Source organism: Orbicella faveolata, unplaced genomic scaffold, assembly GCF_042242905.1.
Source record: "Orbicella faveolata isolate gen_17 unplaced genomic scaffold, um_ofav_v1 contig_13, whole genome shotgun sequence".
NCBI classification, from domain to species: Eukaryota; Metazoa; Cnidaria; class Anthozoa; order Scleractinia; family Merulinidae; genus Orbicella; species Orbicella faveolata.
The window spans coordinates 32,099,886-32,114,803 of record NW_028301540.1 but is presented as its reverse complement, the minus strand read 5'-3'; the positions used below and the strand labels follow the sequence as shown (position 1 = coordinate 32,114,803).

At 37.8% G+C, this 14,918-nt stretch overlaps 2 protein-coding genes across 3 annotated transcripts in view; one reads left to right on the top strand and one right to left on the bottom strand.

Annotated features, from left to right (window-relative positions):
* LOC110050028 (integrin alpha-7-like) overlaps nucleotides 1-7,195 on the top strand; it is a 31,603-nt gene extending 24,408 nt beyond the window's left edge. For both annotated transcript variants that reach the window (XM_089285524.1, XM_089285526.1), the window contains 2 exons: nucleotides 3,415-3,543; nucleotides 4,461-7,195. In XM_089285524.1, coding sequence (XP_089141650.1) covers nucleotides 3,415-3,543; nucleotides 4,461-4,556 — 225 coding nt within the window. In that variant the 3' untranslated portion in view covers nucleotides 4,557-7,195. The remainder of the gene's footprint in view (nucleotides 1-3,414; nucleotides 3,544-4,460) is intronic.
* On the bottom strand, nucleotides 7,087-14,918 carry LOC110049992 (BRCA1-associated RING domain protein 1-like). Its single transcript, XM_089285527.1, has 13 exons — nucleotides 14,737-14,918; nucleotides 14,597-14,653; nucleotides 14,102-14,307; nucleotides 12,842-13,729; nucleotides 11,798-11,922; nucleotides 11,584-11,664; nucleotides 11,315-11,490; nucleotides 10,803-10,929; nucleotides 10,336-10,392; nucleotides 10,149-10,212; nucleotides 9,943-10,047; nucleotides 9,009-9,127; nucleotides 7,087-8,383 (listed from the first exon to the last, which is right to left on the bottom strand). Exons 1-13 carry the CDS (start codon nucleotides 14,802-14,804, stop codon nucleotides 8,000-8,002), a joined length of 2,457 nt encoding a protein of 818 aa, XP_089141653.1. The 5' UTR covers nucleotides 14,805-14,918; the 3' UTR covers nucleotides 7,087-7,999.

Here is a 14,918-nt window from a genome sequence, read left to right as displayed (position 1 = left end):
CAGACTTAAAAAGAGGAATGTTCAGCATTTGTGAACTTCTTGTGGCACGTCCGCTTATTTCTCCTCTCTTACTGAACTGGGAAGACAGATACTCCGGCACGCGAGATGTTAGACATTTGTAGGCCATGATAGCGCTCCTGAAATATAACTGAGTCGCGACTGGTAGCCATTTAAGCTCTTTTAAAACTGGTGTGATGTGATCATATTTGTGTGTACTGGTCGCAATTCGAGCGGCAAAGTTCTGAATACCTTGTAATTTATTTATATTACTTTTTGATGTATTCGCCCACACGTTCGAACAATAAAAAAGTTTACTAAAAACTAAAGTATTTATAATAGTTAGTAGGGTGCGTTTGTCAAAAACATGCTTTGTGCGGCTTATTTGACCGAGACAAGACATACAGGAGGAGACAGTTTTGGTAATGTGTTCGTCATAGGTCAGGTTCTTGTCCAAAATCACCCCAAGATCTTTAGCGGTGTGCTCCGGTACGAGTTCTCTTCCCATGAAGGTGAGGCTGGGAGTGTCCAGTCTGGAATGCATTTGCCTGCTGCCAAACACCATGAGTTTAGTTTTGCTTGGGTTCAACAATAAATGGTTGTTGGAACACCATTGGCCTATTCTATGCAAATCAACTCTTAAGTCAGCAAAGGCGTTTACAGTATCTTTCATTTTGAAGGATATAACTAGCTTAGTGTCGTCCACATAGCTCTGGACGCTGCAATTCTGTGGTGCTGAAGAAAGATCATTTGTGTAAATGCTAAATAAAAGTGGTCCCAGTATACTTCCCTGCGGAACGCCACAGACTATGGGCAAGGGCTCTGATAATGTTGAATGGATTCGAACCACTTGTCGTCTATCATTAAGGTAGCTACCAAACCACTGGATAACTGGGTCTGAGGCGCCTACATCTCGCAACTTCAAAATTAGGGTTTCGTGGTTGACGCTGTCGAATGCCTTACTCATGTCTAAGAGCACTACCGAAGTCAACATCTTCTGGTCTATCGCTTTAAGAATAGTGTCGGTTGTTTCTATGACAGATGTTTCGGTTGAGTGCCATTGTTTGTTGCCGCTTTGGGTCTTTGTTAACCTGTCGTTTAAATGCAAGTAAGAAGTGAATTGATTATGTACGACCTTTTCACACACTTTTGATAAAACTGGTAGAAGAGAAATTGGTCTGTTGTTATTTGCCAGTTCCTGGTTTCCACCTTTATGGAGAGGTGTCACTTCAGCTAATTTCCAAGCTGTAGGAAATTTGCATGTTTCAATAGAAGTGTTGATAATAGACGTAATTACTGGAAGAATCGGGTTTAGGCAGTCCTTCAAAACACGAACAGAAATCTTGTCGATCCCTGGGGCTTTGTTTGATGGCATTGATGATATTATGCGTTCAATCTCGCCACTGCTTACGGTATTCGAATGAAACTGCTCGCATGAAGGATATTGTCTTAGGACAAAATAATTTCGGTTGAGTGTTATGTTGCATTCATTAGCCAATGACTGGATTTTTTCAACGGAACTCTGGCCAACAGAAACGAAAAACCGATTAAACTCATCTGCAACAGTTTTGTTGTCCTTGCTGAAGATTCGCTGGGATTTGGATTTTCTAGGAATTATTTGGCGGATTGCTTTCCAAATATTGTTTGTATTGCCTGGGTTTCTTTGAATCTGTTCTGTGAAGAATTCTCGTTCAGCAATTTTAATTTCTCTTTTAACCTCCTGTCTTAAGTTTCTGTAAGCTGTCCAAGCCATAGGATCATTTCGTTTTCTTGCTTCTTTGCGCCAATCGTCTCTTGTTTTCATCAGCGCACGAATGTTATCAGTTACACATGGATTTGGCTTTCCGCGGACTTTAAAGGTTTTAATCGGAGCGTGTTCGTCGAGTATAGAAGAAAAAAGCAGATTGAATACGTGAAGCTTATCCTCGACCTCATCAAAAACATCAACTATTGACCACGGTGCTTTTGCAATATCATCATGAAATGTGTCGGCCTTGTAATGCTTGTAGCTTCTAGTAGTGATATATACAGGTTTAGAGCGCTCTTTCTTTAGTTTTAATGTAATGTAGACTAGGTCGTGGTCGCTGATCGAGCTTTCCAGAACCATAACATTGTGAACTTGCTTAGTATCTGAAGCTAGGATTACGTCCAAAATTGAGCTGGTGGTTTCCGTTACTCGTGTTGGCTTAGTTATAAGTTGTGAGAGATTGTAGGAGTGGCAAAAATTTAGTAAGGCTTTCGTCTCGGGATTGTCGTCTCTCTCAAGACGACAATTCATATCTCCAAGCAGGTAGATAGGCACATTAAACGACGAAGCATAAATAAAGGTTTCAATTAAGTCAGAGTCAAAACATGACAGTGGAGTATTTGGTGGTCTATACGCGGTACAAACGATAAACGATCTTGTGTTCTTGACCTGGATTTTAAGCCACAGTTGCTGGAAACCAGATGGTGCGGTAAATGATATATCACTCAAGTACTCGGCTTTAAAATTTCGCGAAACATAGGCACAGACGCCGCCGCCTCTGCTATTCTGACGATCAAGACGATGGATGACATAACCAGGGATTTCGATTTCCAAATCTTGAACCGTGCCGTTGAGCCATGTTTCGGACACAGTAAATATATCGAACCTGTTGGCCAACACTGTTTCTTTTACAAGGACGTAATGATCTCGGCATTTGAGAGAGCGAACATTTAGGTGTGCTATGCTCACATTGCCATTTGTTTTGCCGACGCCATTTGTAGAATAATTCAGTGCGGGCCCAGGGTTGGTTTCCACATCGTGAAGCAGTTGTAAAATAGGTCTGAAAGCCGAGGTCGAATTATCGTAGTAAGCCGTGGTCGCCTTTGATCTTTTAACCCGTGTTAAGACATTCATAACAGTCTTCCACGCTGTGACTCGTGGCCTTCGGTGGATGAATGTCCAGCTTTCCACTTTCAGTCGACAGGATGGCATAACACATAATTTACGGTGCTGAAATTCGGTTAATAGGTCATGCCTGTTATCCTGGAAGAGGCAGATGATATATAACAGGAGAAAAAGAAACAGAAGCCAAGAGCTCGTGACAAAGCGTCCGTCCGCCATCTTGAGTGGTCATATAAGTGAACTGAACATCTTCTGGTCCACCACCCTTTCGAACGCCGAACAAAACCGGACAACCTCAGCCAACAACATCAGCTCCGAGCTAAAGAAGAGAGATAGGCGCTAGATCGGCGCTAGATCGGTAGATTCCAAGTTTTCAACCCTCTTAAGTACTTAAAGCGACTCTCTCCATGGCAAACATTAAACATAAATTTATCCTTGATCTTCCAAACCCCCGATTTTTTTTCAGTTTTTAGTTTCCCTAGGTGGTTTGAAAATTGTATTTTCAATGTATTGTTATTAATTGTCATCTCTGATTTTTGTTTATTTAGGTTGGTACACAACTGAATCCAGATGTTGATGTCGCAGTGCCCTCTAAAGGACTCCCCAAGTGGGTTATACCAGTCTGTGTTGTGGGTGCTGTTCTTCTGTTAGTCCTGATAGTATTTTGTTTATATAAGGTGAGTGTGCATGGCACAAAAAATAGTGTTGTAATTAACTATTAGATTATGAGCTCGAGATTTCTGAGGTGATAGTTATGACCTCATAGAAATCAAGAGCGAATAATCTTATTGTCTTAGTAGAATTCTAACTGAAATTAATGCAAATAATGGTTTCCAATTATTTTTCCATGTATTATTAAACATTACACTTTAACAAAATCGCATGGACTGAATTGCCATTGGAAATTTGCAGTTGTCCAGGTATGCACCCATTCAAGTTTTTAAAGTCAAGAAACCATTAATGGCCTTCTTGTAGTCTTCTCAGGAATTTAATTATCCGTTTGCATCTAAACGTTCCTCCAAAATTTCAGAAAACAACAAAAAAAGGTCAACATTTCATAGATGGCTGACAGCCACTGCACTCTAATGGCTGACAATGGCTCTGATGGTCAATCAGATTGCAGCATCTGCATTAGTATACTAGAAGAATTCTACAAATAATTTATTTAGTGTCCTGATGTATGGGCTAGCCATTGCATGCTATATAAAGGTTTCATCCACAGACACTAAGAGCCTCCTTGTGTAGTATAATTTACACATCACAGTAAATTAATGTGAAAATACAGCTTTCGTTTGAATGATTACACAGTAAGATTTCATCCACTTATTTAACTTACATTTGAAAATACAGCACTACAGGTAAACAGATGTCATAAGGGTTTAATCAGACACTGACTTATAACTGTAGTTTTGTGCATGAAATAATAAGTGTTTAACATCTGTCACTGAGAGTCCATACACTTTTAATTCATGCTTTATGCCCTTGTTAACTTTTATACTAACATGTTGTTTCTTGAACTTGTGTGTCACATCCATTTTCATTTAGAAATATTAATAATGCCTGGATTAATGTTTGAACTGCTATTTATCTTTAGCTGGGATTCTTCAAGCGGCAAAAGTATGACAAGAACATCACTAACCCTGAAGAGGCTGAAGGAATGCTGGACAATGGCAAGGGATATCATGTGTAAAATTTCAAAACCTCAGGACTCAAAGTGAGCTAGTAATTCAATGCTGTCAGCATCCCAAAAGTGCATAATTTGGTGCAGTTTGTTATAGGTCCAGTAATGGAATGAGGGGCTATCAAAAATGAATGCTTTGCGAGAAGCTTCATGACTGCTGGACAGTAAATTAGTCAATGGCACATCACATCTGGCCAAATGGACCTCCAGGTTCATCCAAGTTGGAACTGTGATTTAAAGACTTTGGAGACAATTACTTATTCCAGCCACTTTGATCAACTTATGCTGGCTGTCCACAATTTAAAATTGCATACAAGCTAACTTGGTTAAATATATATTTTTGTCATTTGTGATGGCAACCAGCCAACAAAAGTGACATAGTTAGGATCAAAGCATACAGACTCACTTCAGTCAAAAGGAAAATTAATTTTGTTTTCAGCTATTTCAAATGTTAATCTCAACTTCGAGTTACATGAAAGTCCATTTGATTCAGACACTAAACGCACTGGTGGTGTAATAGCAGACTTTGTCTGAGCCAAATAGTACAAACTGCAAGTAGCTTCTTTAGGTGTATAAAGATGTAAAATAATTTATATTACTCCTGTTGAACTTTGGTTTTATAGAAAAATGGTTATTGTACTTTTAATTTTTTATGCCGAGTATTACCGGTATGTGTATTTTCCGTGCTCATTGAATTTTTAGATTATTTTGTTACAAGTTTACATATTAGTATATTTTATTGAGTAACTTTATCACAAACTTAGCATGAAAGCAAAACACCTCTTGTGGAATGCAGCTAAAAATGGTGCTGGTCATAGAGCAACTTGTGTTGTCCAATCACGTTGCTTTCTGTCCTGGAGCAACAAAGTTTGTCATATTGTTACACTGGTCTTTGGAATTGTAAATTGTCAGAAGTAAATATGGACACATAAATGGTTGATCATAGTTTAAAATAATGGTACCAGAGTTTGAATGTCATGTAGTGTACCCTCCAAAGCACAGGTTTTACTACAGCAAGTTCTCCCCCCTCTTTGAACATGTTTTGAAGCATGAATATTTTGTCCCTGAAATTCATTAAAACTTGTGGCAATAAATCATCTCAGCCAATGAAATTGGTTGGCACTTTATTTGTTTATTGTTCTCATGTCAATATTTACTAGTTACTAATGTATTTTCAGATGTTATTTCTAAGCATGTTTTTCTTAATAGTGTTAATAATATACAGTGGAGTAATGTGGGAACAATATTTTTTGCATCATACTTGCCTGTAACTTTGTGGCTTTTAATGTGCTAACCGCCGTAATCATTACATGTCTAAAACAAGGCAGTTAAAAAGGAATATGCAGCATAATTTTGTTTTTGTGTTCTGTTCAGGTTTAAAGTAATAAATCAATTGCAACTGACCACCTGACAATTTTTTGTAATGGCAAAGTTTTGATCATTGACCTGGGTGTAAGTTTCACAAAATATTAAAACCAAGTATTGTTATATAGTTTAGTCAGTTTTTATTATTAAACTGTCAAGTTTTGATTAACTGATGTCCCAAATGTTTTGTTAACTAATATTCAGATGCCCTCTCATGTTATGGGCTGTAAGATTTGTTTTCAACCGAGTCTTTTGAAGGGTTTGGGCATAACCAGCTAATGTTGAATTTAAGTGAGTTTTTTGGTATTTTTTCGGTGAAATATAAAAATGTGAAAAAGTTGTTGAAGGCCACATGAAAACAACAACAGGCAAATCCAAGCCCAAGAAACTTGAAAAAAAAAAAAAAAATTAAAATCATGTTGACATAGAGTGGTTATGCTCTTAGACCTTGAGTGAATTGTAACATTTTTATTTTTAAGGTTTCTTCTACTCTGAAGTACATCATTCTCATTAAGGTTTCAAGTATTGACTTTTCTGACAACTGGCAGGTTTTGCTATTCTATCACATTCCTGCTTTTGCTTCTAATGGCCAATTGCTAGTTTGTGTTTTAGATAGTGGTACTATGAAGACACTAGCAAAATTTTAGATTGTGTTGATCATAGCCAAATGACATCGTAATGTAAATTTCCTGCTCTGTCGATACTAAATACTTAAAATTGATTTGAATTGGTTTCATTGTTTTAACCTAAATTCAAGTCATTTCGGTCTGTTGAGAAGAGAGGTTATTGTTTCTGGATGATTGAGCGAGATAACAGTGTCTTCTCCCAGGAAAATCAGTATATATTGTAGCATGCTTTCTTGGGGAAGACAAAGGCTAAAATTTAGACTATAACAACAGCTTATTTGTTTGCAATAGTATGGTCTACTAGGAATTACATGATATTAAAATTAAACATAGGTTGGAATAATTTTAAGTGAATCAGTAGCTGTTTGACAAAGCCATTCAATCAGCATTAGGTCCCATAGTGATAGAGATTTCAAGTTTCACTCCTCCTTCACACCTATCCAACTCATGCCCTTTCTCTTTTGCATTCAAGTGTTGTTGTTGTTTTTTTTGTAAGAAAATAAAACAAAACAAAACATTTGGGTCAAACTTGGTTTTAGTTAACCAAATTTCTCTTGTGTTTTTTTTTTTTTTAGTTTAGTTCGATTAGTTGTAAATTACAATGTCAAATAGATAACATGTTGAAACAAGAAATTAAAAGCAAATGTTTCTAAGAAATACTGTTGAAGTAATTATTTTAATATCTACTAGAAGCCTCTTTCCACATGCTATTGCTCTGTAAAATGAGTGGAGCTTAGAGAAAAGACAGTACAGAGGGCTAATAGATGAGGAGAAGTCTTTAAAATAATTTTTAGGTGGTGCATTATCTCCAGTTGGACACCTCCTTGACATTAATTGCACCTGGTTTTGGCCATACTTCAACCATAGCTAAAATGATTTAATACACATTAATTTTTAGTCCTCAGAGGCCATGACACCTTTAGGTACACAACAAGAATTGGGTTGTTCCAGTTTGAAAATTCATTGCAGCTGCAGGTATGTCTCATGATAATATTTTACTTGTGCTGACCCAGAAGGATTACAACCTTTGGGAATAAGAATGGCTCATCTAGGAGCAAGATGATCGTACTTGACCCCTTGAGTGCTAGACCATTGTGTACGTTGTGTGCCACACCATTTTCACTGAAAATGGGTGTCTAGTTGAAATTTCAAATGCTGTAAAAGCTTATTTTCACTTAAACTACAGACATGTAAATAATTATTTTCTGAAAGGTTATTAAAGTGTTTCTTCAATACGGCTAAATTCACTGAGGTTGAAGCAATTTGATATTCATATGACGTCACAACAATGGGTAATCAGCGGTCTCCAAAAAACGTACAAATCTTAGTTGCTGATAGGAGTTGTTTCCAGTGTGCTGGGAGTGACTAAATCTCTTAAAAGTTTGATGTACTCGGTAATATTAGCACATCATGATGCACCGATTACGTCGTGAAGGTACTCAAGAGGTTAACAAAGACTGCTCATTCTAAATCTAAGATTGCAAAGTTGGAAGCACAGTCCATGAGCCATGTTGAGGGCATGCTACAAACAGAATCAGTATGCCTGATGTGGGGCTTCTTTTCAGCCAGTGAATCATAGATGACGTACCGAGTGCATCGATACTGTTTAGAGCAGGGGTTTGCATGATAAGCAATGGGAGCGAAGGTAACTGCATTGTTAGACGCCTTGTTAGATTCACGTGTTGTAGGTAAACGAAGAGACTCGTCGATATCTGGTTTTGGTTCACGTGAAAGGATCTTGCCACCGCCATACTTGACCATCTGAACAAGGTCTTCCTTAGAAGGGTGTGGTGGGCAGAATTCACCGCTAAAGTAAAACTGGCAACCATCAAACAAACCAGGAAGCTGGAAAATAAAATCTAAAATTAATTTTCAGACATGCACTTAGCACCTTTCAATGGAGCAATGATGAATCTTGTCAGTAAAACACCAGAAAACAAGTAAAAACACTTGGATCTCGATACCAATTAAAGGTCACAACAGATTTGAAGCAGCTGTATTTACGAGGTGGCCGTATTAACAGGGTGGCGGGGTTCCACTATAGTTCTATTCAAGAGAATTTTATATTCCAACCCTAACAGCTCCAGCATGCAAAGAAACTTGTGTCTCATAGTCCAGGGCTACTTGATGTTGCAGTCAGACCTTTGCCTGTAGGTCTGATTGGCAATTGAAGGTTGAAGGGTAAAATTTCTGAAGTTAATTGATCTTGTCACTAAGAAATTTGGGGGGCCAGTGACAATGATCTTCATACATCATAATTACAGCTTGCCTGGTTTTGTTCACACTCTAAGTTCAGACTTCAACAAACAAATCCTGCTGACTTACTGGTCTCCATACATTTCTTTGTATAAGTTGGGGGAATTTGAACAATTTTACCCTTGATCAGGCCATTAATTCCCATAAGAACCTTCTGACTAAACATGCATTTGCTAGTTAAGGGGGAGTAAAATTTCTGATCAAATTTACCAACCTGTTTAACTGAATTGATGCGAGCTCTTCTGGGAGTGTCCACAGCAGCATCATTTGTACCCTTGACCTCGTGGGGTGCTTCATCTGCCCAGGTTTTGTGTCGCAGACATTTTACTATCCCTACACAAGAATTCCAAAATATAAACAATAGCCTCCATTTGGTGCGAAAATATACTCAGATATTTGTCTGCAGACATTATCTGTTCTGAGAAGTGGACAGTTTTCAGAGAGTGTAGCTCGAGGAAAACTGTGAGCTTTGAGGAACAGATAATGTCCATAGACAAATATCTGAGCATATTTTGAAAGTCAAATGGAGGCTATTGTGTTTATTATCCTTAAAATATTTTTCGTAAAACGTGTAGTTTTGAAAATTGGGGAATATTCTCGGATATTCCCCAGTTTTAGCTGGGGTACATTCAGTCACATGATGCATTAGACCAATGGCGTGCAAGCAAAAATATTTGATGGATTATAATGCACGATATCAGACTGCCAGAAGCCACTTGACAAAGTTCTGTGACATCATGTTGGTTTTCGCATTATATGGCAGATGTTGAACACCAAGTTAGTCACAGAGAAGTCAATAACTTAATACTGTAAACACCAGCGGATAAGCCACACTCGCAGTAAACAGGTGCAGCTTATCCACTGGTGTTTACGGTACTTAAAATTGGTTGCATATCAATCAGTTGTTGGATCTTTTGACTAAGAAGTTTGGAAAAACCACTCTTGAAAACAAAATTATAGCAAAAAGTTACACAGAGAAATTAACAACAACTACATGTAAATACAATTATTGCAAGATTATGAAACATTGTTGCACTGATTTTCAGTGGCTTATGGGATGATAAGTCGTCCTGATCAACATATGAAAATTTAAAGAATCTTGAAAATGTAGTTTTTAGTTGTTTTAAAATATTAAAAAAATTACTTACACTCATAGCTCACTATCCATTTCCCAGTTAACACACCATTCAAATACTTTATAGTCCTTGGGCAAATTCCTTTCTTGTTGTTTGTGGCAGTTACAATGTGAGTCACTGCAACAACAGAATACAAATTCAAGGCAGTTTAGTGTTAAATTTAAAATACCTCTGGTTTTTCCTAAAACCACTGTTTTGAAGATGTCTTTGTCACTCACCAGAGAGAGAAAATTCATTGACAATGCTTGCCATGAGAATGCTTGCACACTTTTGCAGATTTCCCTTAAAAGAATTGATATTCATAAATGATTAATTTACTACAAGAAATGACAGCTTTAAACGTTGCATACTAAGTTCAACAAAGAAGTAAATCAATCAGCTTATTAAAACTTTGATAATTTGTACCTTTTGTTCTGAGTTTAAGCCAGTTGCAAGCAGAACTTTAGGTGAATCATAAGTACCCTGAAGAGAGTTGAAAATAAAATATAGAAGCTATTACACTGTACATGGTGGCACAAACTCAAGATATGAGCCTTATTTTGGAGATTGTTTTTAACACTCGATAAATTGAATTACATATGGCTTGTGTTTGATTGCTCTGATTGGCTGATTGTAGGGAATTATTCTCCCGTAATGCCCACTGGCCAATTATGGGCCTGCAAAAACAAAGCAAACAGCCATATAATAAACAAAATATTACCCTCCATCATTCAGCCTTGCTATATTGACCTCGCTATCGCTCAGTCAATACTGCAAGGTCTTGGTTTGGGATTTTTCCGTAAAGACCTCACTGTCAGGTAATAAGTAGTTAAAATTCAACATTACGCACTTATAATTTACTCGTGATTTTTAAGACTTTTTAATCAACCGACCTTGCCATGCAGTATTGATGTGATCACTGCTGATGATTCATTTTCTTTGTTTGGAGTTGATGTGGATAAGATGGCTAACATTTCTTCAGTTGCCGCATAATCTTTTGGAAGGAGACCTTGTTTGTTCCTAGTAGTTTAACAAAAACAATAAGAGCTAAATAGCTGAGAGCTTAAGTCTATTATGGCTCTGCTTCAGTTCAATGTCTATCATTTCATCTCTACCAACCACCCCAAGTGATTATAGAGAGGGAGGCAAGGAGGGGTCAGTGGCTGTGCTTGGAAATGAGGGTTCAATGCAGGTTGAACATTTCTCCTACATGGTTTAGCAAAGGTTTTAACTTTTCATTGGGGTGGGATCGAAGAACCCAGGAGTAAAGGGGGTGAGGTGGAAGGCAAGAGGCTGGGAAGCAGGATTTCCAAGTTGGCAGAAACTGGCAAAACAGAGAGAACATTTAAAGAGCACAGATGCAAGAGCCACTAAGGAAACAGTGTAAACAGAGTCAATTGATCACCTGACATCTAAAGGAGCTCCTTTGGAGACCAGGAGTTCAGCTATGTCCAGTCTTCCGTTAGCGACAGCATCATGCAGCGGCGAGTCATGATCAAACCCACCAGGAATGTCAATCAAAGCACCATGGTCCAATAGCAGTTCAGTTATGTTCAGGTAACCATGGTTGCAAGCTTCGTGCTAAAATTAACAAGTTAGTTACTTAATAACTGATAGTTGATTTAAAGCTGAAGCCAGACAAATTTATAACAATGTTATTAACAATTCCCTCACCAATGGAGTCCAGCCAGCATGGTCTTTAGTGTTAGGGTCTGCTCCTTCTGCAAGTAGTTTTCTGACTGTGTCTACACAACCCTGTAAAGGTGATTATTTATTTCATGTTCACTTACCATCTCTTAGCATGAATCATGCCATCAATGGCTACTGAGCAAATAACTGCTGTATCAGATACAGTTTACATGTACATTCTTTGGTAGAATTCTCTTACTTTAATTGCTGCTACATGCAGTGGTGTCTCCCCACGCTTATTTTTCTTTACACCAGGAGAACAGGAAGTTGTGTTCTTTGGGCTGAAGAATTGCTGCTGTTCTGACAACTTTCTTTTGCTATTCCCTGTTAGCAGTAAAAGAGTTACACATACGATAATTTCATTCTAGAATATAAATATTTGTTTTCAATCCTGGAACACAGATTTCAGGTTTTATACATTATGTTTACAGCTGATTAGAATCTGCAAAATCCAATTAACTGTAATATGAATGTTTGAAATTAATAACTTGCATTGTTTACAAAACATTACATATACATATATGCATTTGTTTTGTTTTTTTTAACTGGAGTATAGGATAACACATTTGCAGAGTTTTGATTTGCGTAGTGGCCTGTCCATTTCTGTCATTATTTCATGCAAGGAAAACATGTTTGGTTAAATTGTCCATTCAAGGTTTTTTTCTAAAATAAAATCAGCAAGATCTTTGAATTTTTTGTGGTGTTTCTTTTGAAATAAAACATGTATTTAATTATCCAGCTTTTAAATGTGTGAACACAAAATGATTACAGCCAACCTGGTAACTATAGCAGGGACAGATCTAGGGGGCAAGGAATAGGGTGGCTAGCCACCCCTTTCTGGAAATTCAAAAGCAAAATATTTAAAAAATGGAAAACATTTGTGAATATCCCGATTATGGCAGAAATAAAGGCAAACACTCTGGACAGCCAGGTACCTCATTATGCATGTAATTACAAGCATTTTATTCCAGCTAAAACAGTGATAAAAATGTGTTATTCTCGATTAACAGCTACAGCAGTGAACTCGTAAGAGTAACAAGAGCCCACATGCATGCCCCATTAATTTTGCCACACCAAGGTACCAGCCACCTTCCCCCCCCCCCCCCCCGCCCCACCTCCGTTTAAAATTCCTGATCTGTCCTTGTACAGGTCTTATTGGTGACTTTCTATCAGCTTGTTTGTTAAAGAAACTATGAAACACTTTATCAAAGGCCAAAATTAAAAGGCAAATTTTTATCCTAACCTTGTGGTGTTATAGGAGTTTCTTGGCTATTCTTGGTAATTTTCTTCTTTTCCTGTTCATCACTCATTCTTTCACCTGCATCATCCCTGACAACATCTGGCTCATTCTGAGACATGCTCTCACATGAAGAGCTCAGTGAATTCCCTTGGAAGTTCCTCTTTTGAGCTCTAGTCATTGGAGAACTTTTTACTGCTTTAAGACTTCCATCATGTGAATGTTCTTTATTACCAGTAGATCTCACTATCTCAGGCACACAAGAACGTGAATCCCTTGATCTTAGCCTTGTGAAGGATTTTTCATCAATACCCACATCATCTGCGTAAGTGACATTGGTATCACCATCTTCAACACCAAACTCTAAATTGTCAAATTTTTGCTTCATCATTTGATCAACCTGGACTCTGTTCTGATGATTAATACAAGAAATTGTCTTTTTTAACTTCCTCTCTGTTACTTGCTTTCCAAAACACTTCTGTTTGACTTGCATTTGCTTGGTTGATCTTGCATTGCTTGAATATTTGGTACTTTCTTTGATAGCGTCTTGTCTACTTGATAGCCTCCCATTCTGGCATGTAAAAATTTTTCCATCACCTTTTTTAACTAGTTCAACATCACTGTAACCATCTTGCTTTCCTTCCTCATTTTCAGCCCTGTTTGCACCCTTTTGCACGGCCTTTCTTTTTATGTTCATCTGTGCTCTGGTGTAAGTCTTAATCTGAACAGATTCCTTAATCATCTTCTTATTGTTACACGATATTTCTTGCACTGCAGCATCACACTTATTCGTTGACGTAGCAGCTACGATAACTTCTGGAGATGAAAACTGATAAGAGTCCATTTCTTGATCAAGTGTTGGCTGTGTCTCCTCCCACTCTACCGCAGCTGTTCCTGGAAGGAAATAAACACAAAATAAAAATGATCAAATGTTCATAATTAGATCATGAGGTTAATCAGGAGTTTCATTGAGGGCCTGGCAATGGACAAATTGACCAGCTAAGAGGATGATTTTGCCCGCCTTTGAAAAGTAGCTGCCCTCCTGCTAGAAATGTTAACGAAACCCTATGGTGATACCAAAAAATCGGGGTCTCGCATGGGATTTGAACCCATGAATTTCAGGATACTGGTTGGGCACTCTTTACTTTCTGGAAATTTCCCTGTTTACTGGAACTTTTCTTAGGAAATTTCCATACCATTTGATATGTTTCAAAATTTCTTAGTTTTAGGTTGTTTAGAAAGCACCCTAGATAACCACAATATTACCAGTCATGGTATTTGTGTGTTGCTTATTCCTGACATCATGGTCATCATCATCATTATCATCATCTGATCTAATGACCATTCTAATCTTGGCACACATGCTGACAGTGTTAGCAAGCTGACGGTTGGTTTTCATGTCTTTCACCCAAGCGAACGTTCCACATTCTGGGCATTTGGAATCAGCTCCAACCAACTTTTCAACACAGTTTCTGCAAAACAAACATTCATACATTGATTTGAAGTCATAATATTTCATATCACAATTCGCAAGAAACGGGTAAAATTTAATTATAAAGAGGACCTTACCTTAAACTTCTCAAAAAATTAGATCTCCGATCCCCCTACTTCAAACTTTTACACTGTACTTCAGCTCAGATCAAATTCAACGTTTAATGACATCTTTTAGAACAGCTGTTTACAAGCATAATGTTGCATAGTTATGTAAGCTACATGTAAATCTTGGATATAGTACAAGTAAGTTTACATGTATACACCTACCGACAAAAGATGTGATCACAAGCTTGAAGCGAACAAGGGTCCGACACTAAATTTAAACTAAAGAAGTGAGAGCGAAAATTAGCTCATGTTAGTACGCGGGATGTAGATGAACGAAAAATATGGTGCCATGAAACACTCACCAAAGTTTACATGTCAGCAGTTCCTCGAGCTTTCCCAAGGCTTTCCTTGTGTTCTGCCACCCAATCATTGCTACAGTTCCCAAGTAAAATTCAAGAGATAACTAAACCTTGGCCGAAAACCCGAAGAGAAATCAAGCACGGATCTGTCCTTCCGAACTTCCCGCGCTTGCTCTCAGACTATG